The sequence below is a fragment of the Oncorhynchus masou genome, chromosome 16 (genome assembly GCF_036934945.1).
Source record: "Oncorhynchus masou masou isolate Uvic2021 chromosome 16, UVic_Omas_1.1, whole genome shotgun sequence".
NCBI lineage: Eukaryota > Metazoa > Chordata > Actinopteri > Salmoniformes > Salmonidae > Oncorhynchus > Oncorhynchus masou.
In genome coordinates this window covers 4,642,666-4,663,725 of record NC_088227.1, presented here as the reverse complement: position 1 = coordinate 4,663,725, position 21,060 = coordinate 4,642,666, and the positions used below count along the sequence as shown (strand labels likewise).

At 42.4% G+C, this 21,060-nt stretch overlaps 1 protein-coding gene across 1 annotated transcript in view; it reads left to right on the top strand.

The window, feature by feature from the left end:
- The window catches only part of LOC135557144 (rho-associated protein kinase 2-like), a 109,858-nt gene that overhangs the window by 7,706 nt on the left and 81,092 nt on the right, over positions 1–21,060 (top strand). Inside the window, exon 2 of the mRNA XM_064990357.1 lies at positions 19,076–19,157. Within this exon, the coding sequence (XP_064846429.1) occupies positions 19,076–19,157 (82 nt within the window). The remainder of the gene's footprint in view (positions 1–19,075; positions 19,158–21,060) is intronic.

Here is a 21,060-nt window from a genome sequence, read left to right as displayed (position 1 = left end):
TATTTGGTTATCTGGCTTTTGTGAAAATGTTGATACATGCTACACAAAATGCTATGCTAGCTTTGCATACTCTTACACAAATTAGTCAATTTCTATGGTTCAAAAGCATATTTTGAAAATCTGAGATGACAGTGTTGTTAAGAAAAGGCTAAGCTTGAGAGCAAACGCATTATTTTAATTTTATTTGCGATTTTCAGAAATCGTTAACGTTGCGTTATGCTAATGAGCCTGAGGCTTAGTCACAATCCCGGATCCGGGATGGGGAGTTTCAAGAGGTTAAACCCCCCTAGTTCTTTCATTCCCCCTCTAAGATGAGAGGGGGTCTGATTGAAGTTATTCATTGCAAATTTGATCTGACCTATTTGTATTCTCGTGGACAATCATGACACAGCTGCCCGGGGCAGCTCTAGCAGGGAAGAAATTTAACAAACTGACTTGTTGGAAAGGTGGCATCCTATGACGGTGCCACTTTGAAAGTCACTGAGGTCTTCAGAAAGGCCATTCTACTGCCAATGTTTGTCTCTGGAGATTGCATGGTTGTGTGCTCGATTCTATACACCTGTCAGCAGTGAGTGTGGCTGAAATAGCCAAATCCACTCATTTGAAGTGGTGTCCACACACGTTTGTATATATAGTGTATCTCATAAGTATTCACACCCGTGAGAATACTTTGTAGAAGCAGTGATTACAGCCGAGAGTCTTTCTGGGTAGGTCTCTAAGTGCTTTTCACATCTGGATTGTGCAACACTTGCCCATTATTCTTTTCAAAATTCTTCAAGCTTTGTGAAGTTGGTTTCTGATCATTGCTAGACAAACATTTTCAGGTCTTGCCATAGATTTTCAAGAAGATTTAAGTCAAAACTATAACTCGGCCACCCAGGAACTTTTACTTGGTAAGCAACTGTATATTTGTGTATATTTGGCCTTGTGTTTTAGGTTATTGTTTTGCTGAAAGATGAATTCATCTCCCTGTGTCTGGTGGAAAGCAGACTGAACCAGGTTTTCCTCTAGGAGTTTGCCTGTTCTTGCATCCATTCCATTTCTCTCCAGTCCTTAATGATAGCAGGCATATCCAAACCATGATGCAGCCACCACTATTCTCAAAAATATGGAGAGTGGTACTCAGTAATGTGTTGTATTGGATTTGCCCCAAACACAACACTTTGTATTGAGGACAAAAAGTTAATTGTTCTGCAATGTTGGCAGTATTACTTTAGTGTCTTGTTGCAAACAGGATGCATGTTTTGGAATATTTTTTTTATTGTGTAAAGGCTTCCTTCTATTCACTCAGGTTACTATTGTGGACTACAATTTTGATCCATCCTCAGTTTCCTCATATCACAGCCATTAAACTGTGTAAGTGTTTTAAAGTCACCATTGGCATTGGGGTGACAGTGTAGCTAAGTGGTTGTAGCATTGGACTAGTAAACAAAAGGTTGCAAGTTCAAATCCCCAAGCTGACAAGGTACAAAATATGTCGTTCTGCCCCTCAACAGGCAGTTAACCCACTGTTCTGAGGCCGTCATTGAAAATAAGAATTTGTTCTTAACCTCTTACATCTATGGGGGCGCTATTTCATTATTGGATAAAAAAACGTGCCCGTTTTAAGCGCAATATTTTGTCACAAAAAGATGCTCGACTATGCATATAATTGGTAGCTTTCGAAAGAAAACACTCTGACGTGTCCAGAACTACCAAGATATTTTCTGTGCGTGCCCTAGAACGTGAGCTTCAGGCAAAACCAAGATGAGACGGCATCCAGGAAATGAGCAGGATTTTTGAGGCTCTGTTTTCCATTGTCTCCTTATATGGCTGTGAATGCAAGAGGAGTGAGTCAACCCTTTCTGTCGTTTCCCCAAGGTGTCTGCAGCATTGTGACGTATTTGTAGGCAGATCATTGGAAGATTGACCATAAGAGACCACATTTACCAGGTGTCCGCCCGGTGTCCCCTGCAAAAGTCAGCTGCCAGTATTTTTCCATGCGATTCAGAGAGGAAAGCAAGCTTCCACGAATGATATATCAATGAAGAGATATGTGAAAAAACACCTTGAGGATTGATTACAAACAACGTTTGCCATGTTTCGGTCGATATTATGTAGTTAATTCGGAAAAAGTTTTACATTGTAGGTGACTGAATTTTCGGTTCGTTTCGGTAGCCAGATGCAATGTAGAAAACGGAACGATTTCTCCTACACACAGACGCTTTCAGGAAAAACTGCGCATTTGGTATGTAACTGAGAGTCCGGATCCGGGATGGGGAGTTCCAAGAGGGTATTAACTGACTTGCCTAGTAAAATAAAAATAGTGAAATCCACAAGCGGTTTCCTTCCTCTCCGGCAACGGAGTTAGGAAGGACGCTTGTATATTCTTTTTAGTGACAAAATGTGTATTATTATTTTCTTTAAACAATTATGTGAGGGGTTCAGATCACAGGCAGGCAATAATAAGACAAATAATGCTAATGGTTTCTATGTCGGTCCCAGCCCCCCTCTCCCTCCCCTTCTCAGTAGGTGTGACCCATTCCTATTCCCGAGGTGTGAGGTGTGAATACTCTCTGAAGGTTTTATTTTTCTCAGAGAACTGGGGGGCAAATAAAACCACTTGGCAAGCGGACCACCAGTTGGGGAAACCTGCCTTAGCCTCAGGCAGTGGTCGTGTGCCTGAATCTCTATGACGTTCTCAGGATTTGGGGCACACCTAATGTGCTAAATGAAGCCCTTCAAAGAATACACATACAAATGTCTAGGTTGGATTGGCATGCTTTTCTAGATGAGGTTGTACTTAATGTATGTACCCACTCTGCTCATTTAATCTCTTTCAATCCCTCCCCCATAACGCCCATGAGCGTATTTAACTGGTTTAGAATAAACAGATTATCTATGTAGTTAGATTGTTGTTAGGCAGATTAGATCATTATGGGATTATAAAAGAAAGATTAGCTAGCAAACTCCATAGACAGATTCTGAATTATATATTATGGGCGTGTATTTATCAAGCAGCTCAAAGTAGGATGGCTGATTTAGGATCAAGTTTTGCCTTTTAGATCAAAATGATTAAGAATATATGGATGGGGGGACCTGATCCTAGATCAGCACTCTTACTCTGATACGCTTGATATATATGGCCTCTGACCTTACAGAGGGTCTACTCTTGGAGTCGTTGGTTGAAAAAAGTTTCAAGTTTCATTAGCCATATGTACAGGGTACACATAGTATACACCGTTCAACAAAATGCTTAATTGCAGGTTCCTTCTCAACAATGCAACAACAACAAGAAATTCTAAACGATAAGAATGAAAACATAAAGTAAATGGCTCAGTAGAATAGAATAAACATTTTTGCATAAGTAAAATATTTACGTTTTGGGGAAGGGGGGATTTGTGCAAGTGTTTAAATTGTGCAGTATTGAGCAATCATAATAAGAGTCTGGTAGCAGCAGTTTAGGTATGTGTAGCATGAATGTATATGTGTATGTTTGTAGGTGTGTATGTCTTTATGTGTGTACGTGAGTGAGTGCATGTGTGCTAAGGTGCAGAGAATCAGAGCAGGTGGTCAGTCCAGTTCAACTGTCTCTGAGCCTGTTGGTATCAGACCTCATGCTCTGATTTGGGTGGGATTCACAGTCCCAGTGATGTACTGGTCTGTGGTCATGGACAGAGCAATTCCTGTACCAGATCGTAATGCGACTGATCAGCACACTCTCGATCGTGCAGTGGTAGTATTTGGAGAAGACCCGGGGTGGCTTGTCAAATTTCTTCATCCACTTTAAGAAGTAGAGATGCTGTTGCGCCCTCTTGACAAGAGGTGGTGTTGTTGGTCCATGACAAGTCCTTTTTTTTAATGTAATTTTATTTCACCTTTATTTAACCAGGTAGGCTACTTGAGAACAAGTTCTCATTTGCAACTGCGACCTGGCCAAGATAGAGCATAACAGTTTGACCCATACAACAACACAGTTACAAATGGAATAAACAAACATCCAGTCAATAATACAGTAAAAAAAAGGGGGGGGAAAAAGTATATAGTGAGTGCAAATGAGTTAGGATACGGGAGTTAAGGCAATAAATAGGCCATGGTGGCGAAGTAATTACAATATAGCAATTAACCCGTCCAGGACTGGGGAACCCCGTTCCGTTAGCGGAACTCCTCTCCAACAGCAAATGAAATTGCAGGGCGCCAAATACAAATCAACATAAATCTCATAAATCAAATTTCTCAAACATACAAGTATTAGGCACCATTTTAAAGATGAAATTCTTCTTAAAGTTGAAACTCCCCATCCCGGATCCGGGATCGTGACTAAAGCCTCAGGCTCATTAGCATAACGCAACGTTAACGATTTCTGAAAATCACAAATAAAATGAAAATAATGCGTCTGCTCTCAAGCTTAGCCTTTTCTTAACAACAATGTCATCTCAGATTTTCAAAAAATGCTTTTGAACCATAGAAATTGACTAATTTGTGTAAGAGTATGCTAAGCTAGCTTAGCATTTTGAGTAGCATTTAGCACGCAACATTTTCACAAAAACCAGATAACCAAATAAATAAAATCATTTACCTTTGAAGAGCTTCGGATGTTTTCAATGAGGAGACTCTCAGTTACATACCAAATGCGCAGTTTTTCCTGAAAGCGTCTGTGTGTAGGAGAAATCGTTCCGTTTTGTACATCGCATTTGGCTACCGAAACGAACCGAAAATTCAGTCACCTACAACGTCAAACTTTTTCAATTAACTCCATAATATCGAAACATGGCAAACGTTGTTTGGAATCAATCCTCAAGGCGTTTTTTCACATATCTCTTCAATGATATATCGTTCGTGGAAGCTTGCATTCTTCTCTAAATTCCATGGAAAAATACTTGCAGCTGACTTTTGCGCACCAATTTCGGCGCAGGACACCGGGCGGACACCTGGTAAATGTGGTCTCTTATAGTCAATCTTCCAATGATATGCATACAAATACGTCACAATGCTGCAGACACCTTGGGGAAACGACAGAAAGGGCAGACTTACTCCTCTCGCATTCACAGCCATAAAGGAGACAATGGAAAACAGAGCCTCAAAAATCCTGCTCATTTCCTGGATGCCGTCTCATCTTGGTTTTACCTGAAGCTCACGTTCTAGGGCACGCACAGAAAATATCTTGGTAGTTCTGGACACGTCAGAGTGTTTTCTTTCGAAAGCTATCAATTATATTCATTGTCGAGCATCTTTTTGTGACAAAATATCTTGTTTAAAACGGGAACGTTTTTCATCCAAAAATGAAATAGCGCCCCCAGAGCATCAAGAGGTTAATCCAGTCACAGTGCCTGATTTCAAAAATGCTTTACAGCGAAAGCTCCGCAAACGATTATGTTACGTCACCACCAACTCACAGAAAAACCAAGCCATTTTTCCAGCCAAAGAGAGGAGTCACAAAACGAACAAATAGAGATAAAATTAATCACTAACCTTTGATGATCTTCATCAGATGACACTCATAGAACTTCATGTTACACAATACATGTATGTTTTGTTCGGTAAAGTTCATATTTATATCCAAAAATCTTATTTTACATTGGCGTGTTATGTTCAGTAGTTCCAAAACTTGCAGTGATATTGCAGAGAGCCACATGAATTCACAGAAATACTCATTATAAATGTTGATGAAAATTCAAGTGTTTTGCATGGAACTTTATATACACTTCTCCTTAATGCAACCGCTGTGTCAGATTTCAAAAAAACTTTACGGAAAATGCATAATCTGAGTACGGTGCTCAGAGTCCAATCCAGCCAAAATAAATATCTGCCATGTTGCGCAGTCAACATTATTCACAAATAGCATTACAAATATTCACTTACCTTTGATCTTCATCAGAATGCACTCCCAGGAATCGCAGTTCCACAATAAATGCACGTTTTGTTCGATAATGTCCATCATTTATGTCCATTTTTGTCCAAATAGCTTCTTTTGTTAGGGCGTTTGGTAAACAAATCCAAAATCGCATTCAGGTCCAGTCGGACAAAAAGTTCAAAAAGTTATATTACAGGTGAAGAAACTTGTCAAACTAAGTATAGAATCAATCTTTAGGATGTTTCTATCATTAATCTTCCACCAGAGAATTCCATTGTCTGTACAATGGAACGAGAGATACCGCTCATGTGAAATGCGAATGACTGACAACGAGGCTGCTGGCAGACCCCTTAGTCAAACAGCTCCCATCTGGCCCCCCTTCACAGGAGAAGCCTGAAACAACGTTCTAAACATGGTTGACATCTAGTGGAAGCCTTAGGAAGTGCAACATTACCCATTTCCCACTGTGAATTCGATAGGGGCTGAGTTACAAAACTACAAACCTCAGATTTCCCACTTCCTGTTTGGATTTTTTCTCAGATTTTTGCCTGCCATATGACTTCTGTTACACTCACAGACATCATTCAAACAGTTTGAGAAACTTCCGAGTGTGTTCTTTCCAATACAACTAATAATATGCATATATTAGCATCTGGGACTGAGTAGGAGGCAGTTTACTCTGGGCACGCTATTCATCCAAAAGTGAAAATGCTGCCCCCTATCCCAAAGAAGATTTATTAAACACTGGAATGGCATTATGCAGTGATCTTAGAGCTGCTAAGACAGCTGGTGCTTAAAGCTAGTGAGGGAGATATGAGTCTCCAGCCTCAGTGATTTTAGCAGTTCGTTCCAGTCATTGGGGAGCAGAGAACTGGAAGGAAAGGCGGCCAAAGGATGAATTGGCTTTGGGGGTCACCAGTGAGATATACCTGCTGGAGCGTGTGCTATGAGTGGGTGCTGCTATGGTGACCAGTGAGCTGATATAAGGCAGGGCTTTACCTTGCAGAGACTTGTAGATGACCTGGAGCCAGTGGGTTTGGCGACGAGAGTGAAGCGAGGGCCAGCCAACGAGAGAGTTCAGGTCGCAGTGGTGGGTAGTATATGGGGCTTTGGTGACAAAACGGATGGCACGGTGATAGACCGCATCCAATTTGTTGAGTAGAGTTTTGGCCTATTTTTTAGGCTATTTTAGGCTATTTTATAAATTACATCGCTGTAGTCGAGGATCGGTATGATGGTCAGTTTTACGGGGGTATGTTTGGCAGCATGGGTGAAGGATGCTTTGTTGCGAAATAGGAAGCCGATTCTAGATTTCATTTTGGATTAGAGATGCTTAATGTGAGTCTGGAAGGGGAGTTTACAGTCTAACCAGACACCTAGGTATTTGTAGTTATCCACATATTCTAAGTCAGAGCCGTCCAGAGTAGTGATGCTGGACCGGTGGGCAGGTGCGGGCAGTGATCGGTTGAAGAGCATGCATTTAGTTTTACCTGCATTTAAGAGCAGTTGGAGGCCACGGAAGGAGAGTTGAGTCAGTGTCAGTGTTGGCAGCAGCCACTCAATGTTAGTGGTGGCTGTTTAACAGTCTGATGGCCTTGAGATAGAAGCTGATTTTCAGTCTCTCGGTCCCAGCTTTGATGCACCTGTACTGACCTCGCCTTCTGGATGATAGCGGGGTAGTGGCTCGGGTGGTAGGTGTCCTTGATGATCTTTATGACCTTCCTGTAACATCGGGTGGTGTAGGTGTCCTGGAAGGCAGTTAGTTTGACATTGAAGCTCGTCTGGAGGTTAGGGGTGTTCCCTCTGAACAGGGAGCATGAAGTTAACAGTGTCCAACAAAGGGCCAGAAGTATACAGAATGGTGTCGTCTGCGTAGAGGTGGATCAGAGAATCACAAGCAGCAAGAGCGACATCATTGATGTATACAGAGAAAAGAGCCTGCCAGAGGTCCGAACAACAGGCTCTCCGATTTGACACACTGAACTCTATCAGAGAAGTAGTTGGTAAACCAGGCGAGGCAATCATTTGAGAAATCGAGGCTGTTGACTCTGCCAATAAGAATGGGTTGATTGACAGAGTCGAAAGCCTTGGCCAGGTCGGTGAATACGGCTGCACAGTATTGTCTCTTATCGATGGCGGTTATGATATCATTTAAGACCTTGAGCAAACTTGATGATTGAGCTGAGGTGCACCGTGGGTGAACAGGGATGACCAGCTCTGAGGAACCAGATTGCATAGCAGGAAGAAGTACCCAGTTGCACAGGGCGGGGTCGAGAGGGTCTCGAGCTTGATGACAATGGTACTATGGTGTTGAATCTGTTGAACAGCATTCTCACTTAGAGAATGCTGTTCATCGACTAGATCAGAGAATCACCAGCAGCAAGAGCGACATCATTGATGTATACAGAGAAAAGAGCCTGCCAGAGGTCCGAACAACAGGCTCTCCGATTTGGATAGAGGCTGTTGATATAGCACAGTATTGTCTCTTATCGATGGCGGTTATGATATCATTTAGCATGACCAGCTCTGTTTGTTAACTTGGCTTTCAAGGACAGAGTAGGATAGATATAGGCCTAGCAGTTTGGGTCTAGAGTATCACCCCCTTTGTCACCCCCTTTTCAATAAGAGGGGGAGGTTGAACAGGCGATAGGGGTTGCAAAAATTTTGGAAGATAATTTTCAATATTAGGGGTCCAGATTTTGAATCTTTCAGAACATACAAATGTGGATTTGGGTAGAGGTTGAACAGGCCAGTAATAGGGGTTGCAACAATTGGTAGCCAGGTGGACAGCATGGCCAGCCGTAGAAAAATGCTTATTGAAATTCTCAATTACAGTGGATTTATCAGTGGTGACAGTGTTTCCTAGCCTCAGTGCAGTGGGCTGCTGGGAGGAGGTGCTCTTATTCTCCATGGAATTTACAGTGTCACAGAACTTTTTTGAGTTTGCGCTACAGGATGCAATTTTCTGCTTGAAAAAGCTAGCCTTAGCTTTCCTACCTGCCTGTGTATATTGGTTCCTAACTTCCCTGAAAAGTTGCATAGGATGCTTTTGTGATGGTCAAGGGCAGTCAGGTCTGGAGAGAACCAAGGGCTGTATCTGTTCCTGGTTCTAATTTTTTGAAAGGGGCATACTTATTTAAAGAATGACCAGGCATCCTCTACTGACAGGATGAGGTCAATATCCTTCCAGGATACCCGGGCCAGGTCGATTAGAAAGGCCTGCACTTTGAAGTGTTTTAGGGGACGTTTGACAGTGATGAGGGGTGGTCATTTGACCGCGGACCAATTACGGATGCAGGCAATGATGCAGTGGTCGCTGAGATCTTGGTTGAAAACAGCAGATGTATATTTGGAGGGCAAGTTGGTTAGGATGATATCTATGAGGGTGCCCATGTTTACAGATTTGGGCCTGTACCTGGTGGGTTCATTGATCATTTGTGTGAGACTGAGGGCATCTAGTTTAGATTGTAGGATGGCCGGGGTGTTAAGCATGTCCCAGTTTAGGTCACCTAGCAGCAGTAGCTCTGAAGATAGATGTGGGGCAATCAGTTCACATATGGTGTCCAGGGCACAGCTGGGGGCAGAGTGTGGCCTATAGCAAGCGGCAACGGTGAGAGACTTGTTTCTGGAAAGGTGGATTTTTAAAAGTAGAAGCTCAAATTGTTTGGGTATAGACCTGGATAGTAGGACAGAACTCTTTGGCAGTTCTATCTTGTTGGAAAATATTATAGTTAGGGATGGAAATTTCAGGGTTTTTGTAGTCTTCCTGAGCCAGGATTCAGACACGGTTAGGACATCCGGGTTTGCAGAGTGTACTAGGGCAGTGAATAAAACAAACTTAGTGTCACGGTCGTCCTCCTCTTCATCTGAAGAGGAGAGGTGAGAAGGATCGGAGGACCAAAATGTGGTGTGGTAGGTGTTCATAATTAATTTTAATAAAGAAAACACTGACCACTAAAACACTGCAAAAACAATAAACGCAATAACAACCGTGAAGCTAATGCGAACTGTGCTGAAACAAGCAATCAACATAGACAATCGCCCACAAACAAACAGTGCAACCCAGGCTACCTAATTATGATTCTCAATCAGAGACAACTAATGACACCTGCCTCTGATTGAGAACCATACTAGGCCGAAACATAGAAATCCCCAAATCATAGAAAATCAAACATAGACTGCCCACACCAACTCACGCCCTGACCATACTAAATAATGAATACAAAAACAAAGGAAATAAAGGTCAGAACGTGACACTTAGGGAAGAGGCTTCTAATGTTAACATGCATGAAACCAAGGCTTTTACGGTTACAGAAGTCAACAAATGAGAGCGCCTGTGAAATAGGAGTGGAGCTAGGCACTGCAGGGCCTGGGTTAACCTCCACATCACCAGAGGAACAGAGGAGGAGTAGGATAAGGGTACGGCTAAATGGTAAAAGAACTGGTCGGCTTGTACGTTCAGAACAGAGAGTAAAAGGAACAGATTTCTGGGAGCGGTAGAATAGATTCAAGGCATAATGTACATACAAATGTATGATAGGATGTCAATTCAGTCGGGGTAAACCTGTGCATAGAGTGACGATGAAAGAGATATTGTCTCTAGGAATATCATTTAAACCAGGTGATGTCACCGAATGTGTTGGAGGTGGAATTAAAGTGTTCATTAAGGCGTATTGATGAGAGCTAGAGGCTCTACAGTGAAATAAGGCAATACATACTAACCAAAACAGCAATGGACAAGGCATATTGACGTTAGAGAGAGGCATGCGTAGCCGAGTAATCATGGGAGTCAAGTGAGTGGCTTCAGTCAGCTAGAGGCCTCGGATAGCAGTTAGAATGAGGGCCTTAGAAGGACGTTACGACTGAAAAAAGTCTGTTGTGGCCCCCTCATGCTGAATATGTCGGCAGACGGATCAGCAGGGCTCCGTGTGGTAAACCAAGCCTATTGGCAGAATAGGTAAAGTGGCCAAAGAATTTGTCCTATGGGACTCTTGAGCTAACAGTCCGGTGTGGTCTAGACAACTAATGTTAGCGGGCCAGTTTGAGTACCCCCTCGAGCAGATTTTGTTGGTAGTCCAGTCGTGAAGGATCAGCGGTGTTCCATGCCCCGTACCGGCAGTAGAAGGGATTCCGGGACAGTTGGAGAAAAGGGGTATTATAGCCCAGGAGTGGCTGTTGGTCTTCTTCTGCTAGCCGGGATATGTGCCTAGCATTGGCTAACTCCAGGCGAATTGGTGTTAGCTTCGGGACAGGGATGTTAAACCAGGAATTGTCATTCCAATTGCAGCTAGCTAGCTGTGGTGATCCAGGTGAAAAGGTTCAGAACTTGCGGTAGGACATTGGGGGTATGGAGAGAGAATAGATCCGGTATGCTTTGTTTTGAATTGCGTTGTACAGACTGGCGAGAGCTTTCCGAGCTAAAGGTTAGCTGATGACCGCTAGCAGTGGTTACCCAAAATAATAATTAAAACATAAAGCGGACAGCAGAGAACATTCCTACCGTTTACCCTCACTCCTAGTGCAGACCAAGGCTGCATTTCCCAAAAGCATCTTAGTGCTTAGCATCTTATTCCATTGACACTAAATGGACAGAAGAATATTTTAGTCCTACGATGCTTTTGGGAAACCTAGAGCCTTAGCTTTGCCGTTTTAGAAACGGGTCTTTGTTTTGTAAGCATTACATGGCAGAGTAGCCAGAAGGTTGCGGACAAGGGTAGGGGTGAAAACAGTTTGATTTTAATAAAAGCCCCGCATGAATCATTAGTTGTTTAACACAGCAGCCGTATATCATCAGGTAGGCTTATATGCACTTGAAACTTTTCTTTAATTTGGGAAACTATAATTTTCAAATGTATTCTTATTATATTCCATGATATTGTTGTTACAAAATAGCGTGGGAATATAAAGCTACATTTACAAGCTAGGCATGCATAGCTCACTGCGCGATCCTCAAACCAAAGACTGGCCAAACTTGTGTTTCTACAAGCTAATTAAAAGTCACTGTAGAACGACTGTATAGCCTAATAAGGCATTTTTCATTAAATTATTATTTAATTCTAAGTACTTAGAATGTTGTTGAAGTGCTGTTGTTGGCGTGTTGTTGAATTGCTGAGTGCTCCTGCCAGCCTGAAGCGTATCACAAATGCTTCACAATTGATTTCAAAAAATGACAGGCAGCCTTGAAATAATAGTAATATAGCCCAATAAGTTATTGTTCTTCCTTCTTAGGCTACCTGGCTTGCTCCTGACTGATTTAGAGTTAGTATGTCATTTAATAGCCTGTTGAAATGTCGAACGTCAATTGATATTGACAGAATTACACATTACTTCCCAAGCAAAGTCAATTTATTTTTGTCTCCTCAACTATAGAAGGTTGTAATGACATAGAGACAAACAACACATATCCCATATGCATCAGAGTCACGCCTTTCCCTGGCATTTTACAGCTTGTTTCTAGCATAAAGCATTGCGGACTAATGCATTGTTATAGATGGCTTTATATAATCCGCTCCCATTATCTGTTTTTCAAAGGGGTAGCCCTATGCTTTTAGCCATTTTCTATAACAAAAGTCAATATCTTCACCCCCTGAATTCCAGCCCTGGTTTGAACTTAACACACCAAGCTCTTCCCTGAGATATTTAAGGAGTTACTGTCAAATGGGTAGATCGAACTCATATTTCCTGAATAGGAAGAAACAGGCTCCAACACAAAGCACTCATGGTTTTAGTAGCCTAAAGTCAAATTCAAATGATGACTGTTTGAATTGTGCCTCCTTTCAGCGCCCATGCACACTATCTCAGGAGGCCACACAGATCAGGGTTTCCGTTAGCAGGCAATTGCCGTCGTGTAGCTAATTTTGACGTCTTTTGGCCAAAATCCATAATAATAAAACTGTTGCCGGCCAAAATGACCTGGAGCAAAAAAAATCCATTGCAAAATAATGCTTTTTATTCATTGATGGAAATACCACTCGATGTAAACACATTTGACCATCATGTTGATTCGTCGATAGGTTAAATTGCATAATTTAAATTGGCCTGTGTATTTTTGTTAGTCATCATGTACAGTTGAAGTTGGAAGTTTACATACACTTAGGTTGAATTAATAAAACTTGTTTTTCAACCACCCCACACATTTCTCGTTAACAAACTATAGTTTTGTGCATGACGCAAGTAATTTTTAGAACAATTGCTTACAGACAGATTATTTAACTTATAATACACTGTATCACAATTCCAGTGGGTCAGAAGTTTACATACACTAAGATGACTGTGCCTTTTAACAGCTTGGAAAATTCCAGAAAATGATGTCATGGCTTTAGAAGCTTCTGGCTAATTGGCTTCATTTGAGTCAATTGGAGTCAATTGGAGGTGTGCCTGTGGTTATATTTCAAGGTCTACCTTCAAATTCTTTGCTTCTTTGCTTGGCATCATGATAAAATCTAAAGAAATCAGCCAAGACCTCAGAAAAAAATTGTAGACCTCCACCAGTCTGGTTCATCCTTGGGAGCATTTCCAAACGCCTGAAGGTACCACGTTCATCTGTACAAACAATAGTACGCAAGTGTAAACAACATGGGACCACGCAGCCAGTCATACCACTCAGCAAGGAGACGCGTTCTGTGTCCTAGAGATTAATGTACTTTGGTGCAAAAAGTGCAAATCAATCCCAGAACAACAACACAGTAAAACGACCTTGTGAAGATGCTGGAGGAAACAGGTACAAAAGTATCTATATCCACAGTAAAACGAGTCCTATATCGACATAACCTGAAAAGCCGCTCAGCAAGGAAGAAGCCACTGCTCCAGAACCGCCATAAAAAAGCCAGACTACGGTTTGCAACTGCACATGGGGACAAAGATCGTAATTTGTTTTATAGAAATGTCTCTGGTCTGATGAAACAAAAATAGAACTGTTTGGGTATAATGACCATCGTTATGTTTGGAGGAAAAAGGGGGAGGCTTGCAAGCCGAAGAACATCATCCCAACCGTGAAGCACGGGAGTGGCAGCATGTTGTGGGGGTGCTTTGCTGCAGGAGGGACTGGTGCACTTCACAAAATAGATGGCTTCTTGAGGGAGGGAAATGATGTGGATATATTGAAGCAACATCTCAATACATCAGTCAGGAAGGTAAAGCTTGGTCGCAAATGGGTCTTCCAAATGGACAATGACCCCAAGCATACTTCCAAAATTGTGGCAAACTGACTTAAGAACAACAAAGTCAAGATATTGGAGTGGCCAGCACAAAACCCTGACCTCAGGCCTATAGAAGATTTGTGGGAAGAACTGAAAAAGTGTCTGTGAGCAAGGAGGCCTCCAAACCTGAATCAGTTACACCAGCTCTGTCAGGAGGAATGGGCCAAAATGCACTTATTGTGGGAAGCTTGTGGAAGGCTACCCCAAAACGTTTGACTCAAGTTAAACATTTTGAAGGCAATGCTACCAAATACTAATTGAGTGTATGTAAACTTCTGACCCACTGGGAATGTGATGAAAGAAATAAAAGCTAAAATTAATAATTCTCTCCTATTATTCTGACATTTCACATTCTAAAAATAAAGTGGTGATCCTAACTGACCTAAGATAGGGAATTTTTACTAGGAATAAATGTCAGGAATTGTAAAACTGAGTTTAAATGTATTTGGCTAAGGTGTATGAAACTTCCGACATCAACTGTATCTTATTTATACAACACAACTATCACACGTTCACAGCATGGAGAGACTATTTAGAGGGAGTTTTCCTGTAGCTCTTCATCTGGTTGTTGTTGAAGTAAATCATGTGATTTTATAAGCCCATTCATTGTGCAACACTTCTAAACTCAATTGTGTGTTAAAAATAGTTTTGGTTCATGATTAAAAAGAGCTACTATTGTTATTTCTCAACTTGTAACTGAAGCGTGCCTCCCATTCACAATTCAAATGCAGGCAACAGGCAAAATGATTGTCAATAAATAAACCAAAGCTTATTCCTCACAAGTGTAGCAGGTTGTGAACTCTGTTAACAACGTTTCCACTCCGAGAATGAGAACGGTGAATGACTGACTGTACCACTAACCAAATGACGGGGATTAACTGTACATTGGTTGGGATCCCAATGGGTGCATAACCCATTTGGGCTTCCATCCACAGTGCCCAGAATGACCCAATGCATATGGGTTCGGTACATTTCTCAAATGTCATGTACATGTAAATCTTGTCACGTTGTCGTCGCCACATTTTCCCAATGGAAACACTGGCACAGATATTGCATATTTTGGACAAACAAAACATATTTTGGGAAAAAGACAGCAGTCATTAGTTAGGCAGCACAAAAGGGTTTACATCAGCAAGAGCAGGGTTGCCCGGGGCTCATGATTGGGAATGCCTATCTATTGCAGTGTGCAATGCAGTGTAGCCTAGTTTCATATAAACCATCCCAGCAGTGCAAACACTTGGGAAGGAAGTACATTTAACTTTGCCCTGTGCTTCTCCGAGCATACTCGTAGTTTAGCCTATCCTATAGCCTTTAGTATAGGCTTTGGATCATATTATTGAGACCACACTAGGCACACTTGATATTGCGGACTCAGCAGAGAATCAGGGATGAGGGGCATCATCAGGAACTCATCAAGGAGTTGTTCCACATGCCAAGGACACCTCCCTCCCCCTAGTTAGCACCAGTTGACCCCTAGATCTGTCCTCACAGTGTGTGTTTGTGTGTGGTAGAGGTAAAGTATTTATAGATTACCCTCTCTCTATAAGCTTGGTGTGGTGGAGTGTAGACCGTTTTTAGACAGCAGAGGTCTGCCTTATATCACTGTGACTTGTTTTAGAAGGATGCTGTTGAATGACCTTGACCAGGAGGCCATCCCAGTCCCTGTACATCAGAGGCAGAGCTCTACAGTCGTGGCCAAAAGTTTTGAGAATGACACAAATATTCATTTTCACAGTCTACTGCCTCAGATTGTATGATGGCAATTTGCGTATACTCCAGAATGTTATGAAGAGTGATCAGATGAATTGCAATTAATTGCTAAGTCCCTCTTTGCCATTCAAATGAACTGAATCCCCCAAAAACATTTCCACTACATTTCAGCCCTGCCACAAAAGGACCAACTGACATCATGTCAGTGATTCTCTCAGGAACACAGGTGTGAGTGAGGAAGACAAGGCTGCAGATCACTCTGTCAAGCTGATTGAGTTCAAATAACAAACTGGAAGCTTCAAAAGGAGAGTGATGCTTGGAATCATTTTTCTTCCTCTGTCAATCATGGTTACCTAAAAGGAAACACGTGCCATCATCATTGCTTTGCACAAAAAGGGCTTCACAGGCAAGGATATTGCTGCCAGTAAGATTGCACCTAAATCAACCATTTATCGGATCATCAAGAACTTCAAGGAGAGCGGTTCAATTGTTTCGAAGAACGCTTCAGGGCGCCCAAAAAGTCCAGCAAACGCCAGGACTGTCTCCTAAAGTTGATTCAGCTTCAGGATCGGGACACCAGTACAGTGCTTGCTCAGGAAGGGCAGCAGGCAGGTGTGAGTGCATCTGCATGCACAGTGAGGCAAATGTTTTTGGAGGATGGCCTGGTGCAAGAAGGGCAGCAAAGAAGCCACTTCTCTCCAGACAAAACATCAGGAACAGACTGATATTCTGCAAAAGGTACAGGGATTGGACTGCTGAGGACTGGGGTAAAGTAATTCTCTCTGCGATTGTTTGGGGCACCTGGAAAAAAGCTTGTCCGGAGAAGACAAGGTGAGCGCTACCATCAGTCCTGTGTCATGCCAACAGTAAAGCATCCTGAGACCATTTGTGTGTGGGGTTGCTTCTCAGCCAAGGGAGTGGGCTCACTCACACATCCTCCAAGAGCAACTTCTCCCAACCATCCAGGAGCACCTTGCCATAAGGCAAAAGTGATAGCTAAGTGGCTCGGGGAACAAAACATCGATATTTTGGGTCCATGGCCAGGAACCTCCCCAGACCTTAATCCCATTGAGAACTTGTGGTCAATCTTCAAGAGGCGAGTGGACAAACAAAAACCTGCAAATTCTGACAAACTCCAAACATTGATTATGCAAGAATGGGCTTCCATCAGTCAGGATGTGTCCCAGAAGTTAATTGCCAGCGTGCCAGGGCAGATTGCAGAGGTCTTAAAAATGAAGGATCAACACTGCAAATATTGACTCTTTGCATCATCTTCATGTTATTGTCAATAAAAGCCTTTGACACTTATGAAATGCTTGTAATTATACTTTAGTATTCTATAGTAACATCTGACCAAAATATCTAAAGACACTGAAGCAGCAAACTGTGTGAAAATTAATATTTGTGTCATTCTCAAAATTTTTGGCCACGACTGTACTAGTCATTGTGTCATATTCTTCTTATGCTGTCTATTAGCAGACTCATCTTCTCTCCCAGCTGTGTTGCATTTGGGAGAACACTGCTATGGAGGGCAATAAGGGATGATGGAGGGTAAAGATATTGAGTTCATTAGCCTAGTATTTTTGATTTTTAACCATTAATATTAGTACATTTTATTGTATCGTTTTATTGTTGGGTTGTTTGATGGAGATGAGACAGTAGAATACTACTTAGAATGCATGCCCAGCCCAATACAGTACATTGCTTAATTCTTAGTGCCTGTGTGGTTAAGTTAGTGGAACATAATCAGTTTTTGTTGGTTTCCGAATAAACTCTTCAAGATCTGGTAATCGTTTATATCAATAGCAGTCAATTATTAATCGTCACTTTATTCAGTCTCATCTGAATGTCATAAAATTATTGGTTATCTTCACAAACCCTGGATAACAAGTTAAATCAGCAATACAAAATTTGGTTTAATTATTTATTTACTAAATACCTAAATAATCACACAGAATTACATATACACAGGATGGATCATACATTGATTACTAATTATGTCATAAAAGAAAACGTCCCTAGTGGATGGAACCGATATGACGGCTGGTTACACAAAGAAAGGGGGTTGGGTTTGAATGAAAGAGTGGGAAGACTGAGGAACAAAAGGATTGAGTCTCTATCGGACCTTATGAAGCTATGCTATCGTAAATACAGAATCTTATGTATTCTTAATAACCACCCATTTGGAAAAGGAAAATGCAAGATTTACTCAGAGCTGCATTTCGATAGATTGGTGGAAGATGGAAGGCTGGGTTGCACAGCAGAGATCTCCCTTGTCCTTTGAAGAATATTTCTGAGGGGATACATTGTACTCTGTCGTCGTGTGGTAGAACAGACACGTTGTAGTACCCTGTAGTCCCTGTCCTTGGCCACGCACGTTTGCAGCTGCTGCGTCTAGGATGTATCACTTCTTTAGTGAATAAGAGTTCAAAGTTCATACTTAATTGCCATACTCAGCTCGTGCAATATTCTGGCTGGTGAAGTCGAAATTCATCCTTCCAGCATGGCGATCGTCACCTTCATGTTGAAATTAGCCCTTTTATACGTATGGACATCAGTCCTCACGTCATCGGGAACACAAGTGTAAATTATGTTAGGTTGTAGTTGTTCAACCATTCGCAACCAGAGCTCACGCTGGGGTTAGCTTAGTCTGCCGTGAATTGTGTCACTGGGGCTCTTATAGCAATGTAGAAAAGGGGTTGGTTCATAATTTCCATCCAATGCCTATTCACTTGGGCATGGCCACTGAGTGAGCATATTTTACTTATGAAAACAATTCTCTCATTTTAAAAACTAAAATTACATTTCATCGATTCATAAATAATTACATATTTAAACGTTTAAATTGCACAACAATCCCATGTGAATCCAATAACTAGAATGTGTAGACTTTCCAAGATACAGTTTATGTCGTCCTATCATCAGTAATAATGTCTCAGACGACAACTGATCCGATATCATATTCTTTAAGTTCCAACAGATGCTTTCAACTGGTTGGATTACCAAAAAATTGTTCCGTTCCCAACCTTTTGATGTTACCATACTCTGTCTATGTTAACAAAGGGCTTTCCAATAGTCCGTCCCTGTAGAGTATAGAGAGAAAAGGGGGAAAGGTATTTATGGGGGGTCATAAACCTCACCAACAGGGCAACGTCATGACAACATTTAGATCATCAGCTTTCAAGGTAAGTGAACTAATATCTAAATATGTAACATCGCCGAACTATCCGTATTTTTTTTTTTTTTTTTGCAGGGGAACTGAATTCTTAGATTAATTGTATATAAGACATAAAACCATTTCAAACACAGTAAATGTATTTTTCTTTTTTCCCAGGAGTCCATGAATGCCTTGGCCCTGGATCTGGACTACCCGGCACTACGAAAAAACAAAAATATAGACGCCTTCTTAAACCGATGTAAGAGCTTTCCTAATAGAATTGCTGTTGATAATAAGATTAGACTTCTTCCATATTAGACATAATAGAAGACAGGTCCCTGGTTGTTTTACTATAGACTTCTGATATTTGCACATTTGACACTGTTGTGAGTGTGTTTGTGCTTAATTGAAGCATGGACATTAAAACATGTTTTTTTTTTCTTCAAATTAGGACAGGTAGATTGCATTGTTACAAAGTTAGTGCTCACTGTATTGCAGTGGAGGCTTGTGACTTTAACAATTGAGGAGGATGGGAGAACCACAATATAGACATGAAACGCACATAGATGACAAAGAGTGTTAATAAAATTGTCAAAGACTGAGAGCGGTTGAGGTGTTCATAGGCTTCAGTGCAGGACAGGCTCATCGTGGATGAATGGTGTAGGAGAAGAGCTCAACTCTTCCACTGAGGGCAGGACAGGATTTAACTGAGAAGACAAAAACAACAACAAAACAGTAGACTACAGAGTTAGACAAAAGAGCTAAGAATGAGTTAGTCCAAGCAAGGAGTAAAATCATTGATGTTGTTATGTACTTGAGTGAAGACCCAAAAGCGGTTTTAACAGAAAACAGAGTTCTTTAATGAAAAACAGGAATGGCATAAATCCTCTTCCAACGTAGTCAATGGAACAAAAAGAACGTTAGTATAATGCAGGATGCACCTGCCAGGCGGACTCCGACAGGATAGGACAAGGTGGAAGCAAACGGGACGACAGCTTGCTTCTGGCATCAAAAACACAAACAAGAATCAGACACTGAAAGTAGCAGGAACAGAGAGAGAAATAGAGACCTAATCAGAGGGGGAAGAGAGAACAGGTGGGAAGGAGTGAATGAGCTAGTTAGGGGAGATGTAGAACAGCTGAAGAATGAGAGACAGAGAAGGTAACCTAAAAAGACCAGCAGAGAGAGACAGAGTGAAGAGAAAGGACAGGAACAGACATAACAAGACATGACAGTACCCCCACTCACCGAGCGCCTCCTGGCGCACTCGAGGAGGAAACCTGGCGGCAACGGAGGAAATCATCGATCAGCGAACGGTCCAGCACGTCCCGAGAGGGAACCCAACTCCTCTCCTCAGGACCGTACCCCTCCCAATCCACTAGGTACTGATGACCACGACCCCGAGGGCGCATGTCCAAAATCTTACGAACCCTGTAGATGGGTGCGCCCTCGACAAGGAGGGGGGGGGGGGGGACGAGCGGGGGCGCGAAGAACGGGCTTAACACAGGAGACATGGAAGACCGGGTGAACGCGACAAAGATAGCGCGGGAGAAGAAGTCGCACTGCGACAGGATTAATGACCTGAGAAATACGGAACGGACCAATGAACCGCGGGGCCAACTTGCGAGAAGCTGTCTTAAGGGGAAGGTTCTGAGTGGAGAGCCATACTCTCTGACCGCAACAATATCTAGGACTCTTGGTCCTACGCTTATTAGCGGCCCTCACAGTCTGCGCCCTATTACGGCAAAGTGCCGACCTGACCCCCTTCCAGGTGCGCTCGCAACGCTGGACAAAAGCCTGAGCGGAGGGGACGCAGGACTCGGCGAGCTGAGATGAGAACAGCGGAGGCTGGTACCCGAGGCTACTCTGAAAAGGGGATAGACCGGTAGCAGACGAGGAAGCGAGTTGTGGGCGTACTCTGCCCAGGGGAGCTGTTCTGACCAAGACGCAGGGTTACGAAAAGAAAGACTGCGTAAAATGCGACCAACAGTCTGATTGGCCCGTTCGGCTTGACCGTTAGACTGGGGATGAAAGCCGGACGAGAGACTGACGGAAGCCCCAATCAAACGGCAAAACTCCCTCCAAAATTGAGACGTGAACTGCGGGCCTCTGTCGGAAACGACGTCAGACGGAAGGCCATGAATTCGGAAAACATTCTCGAT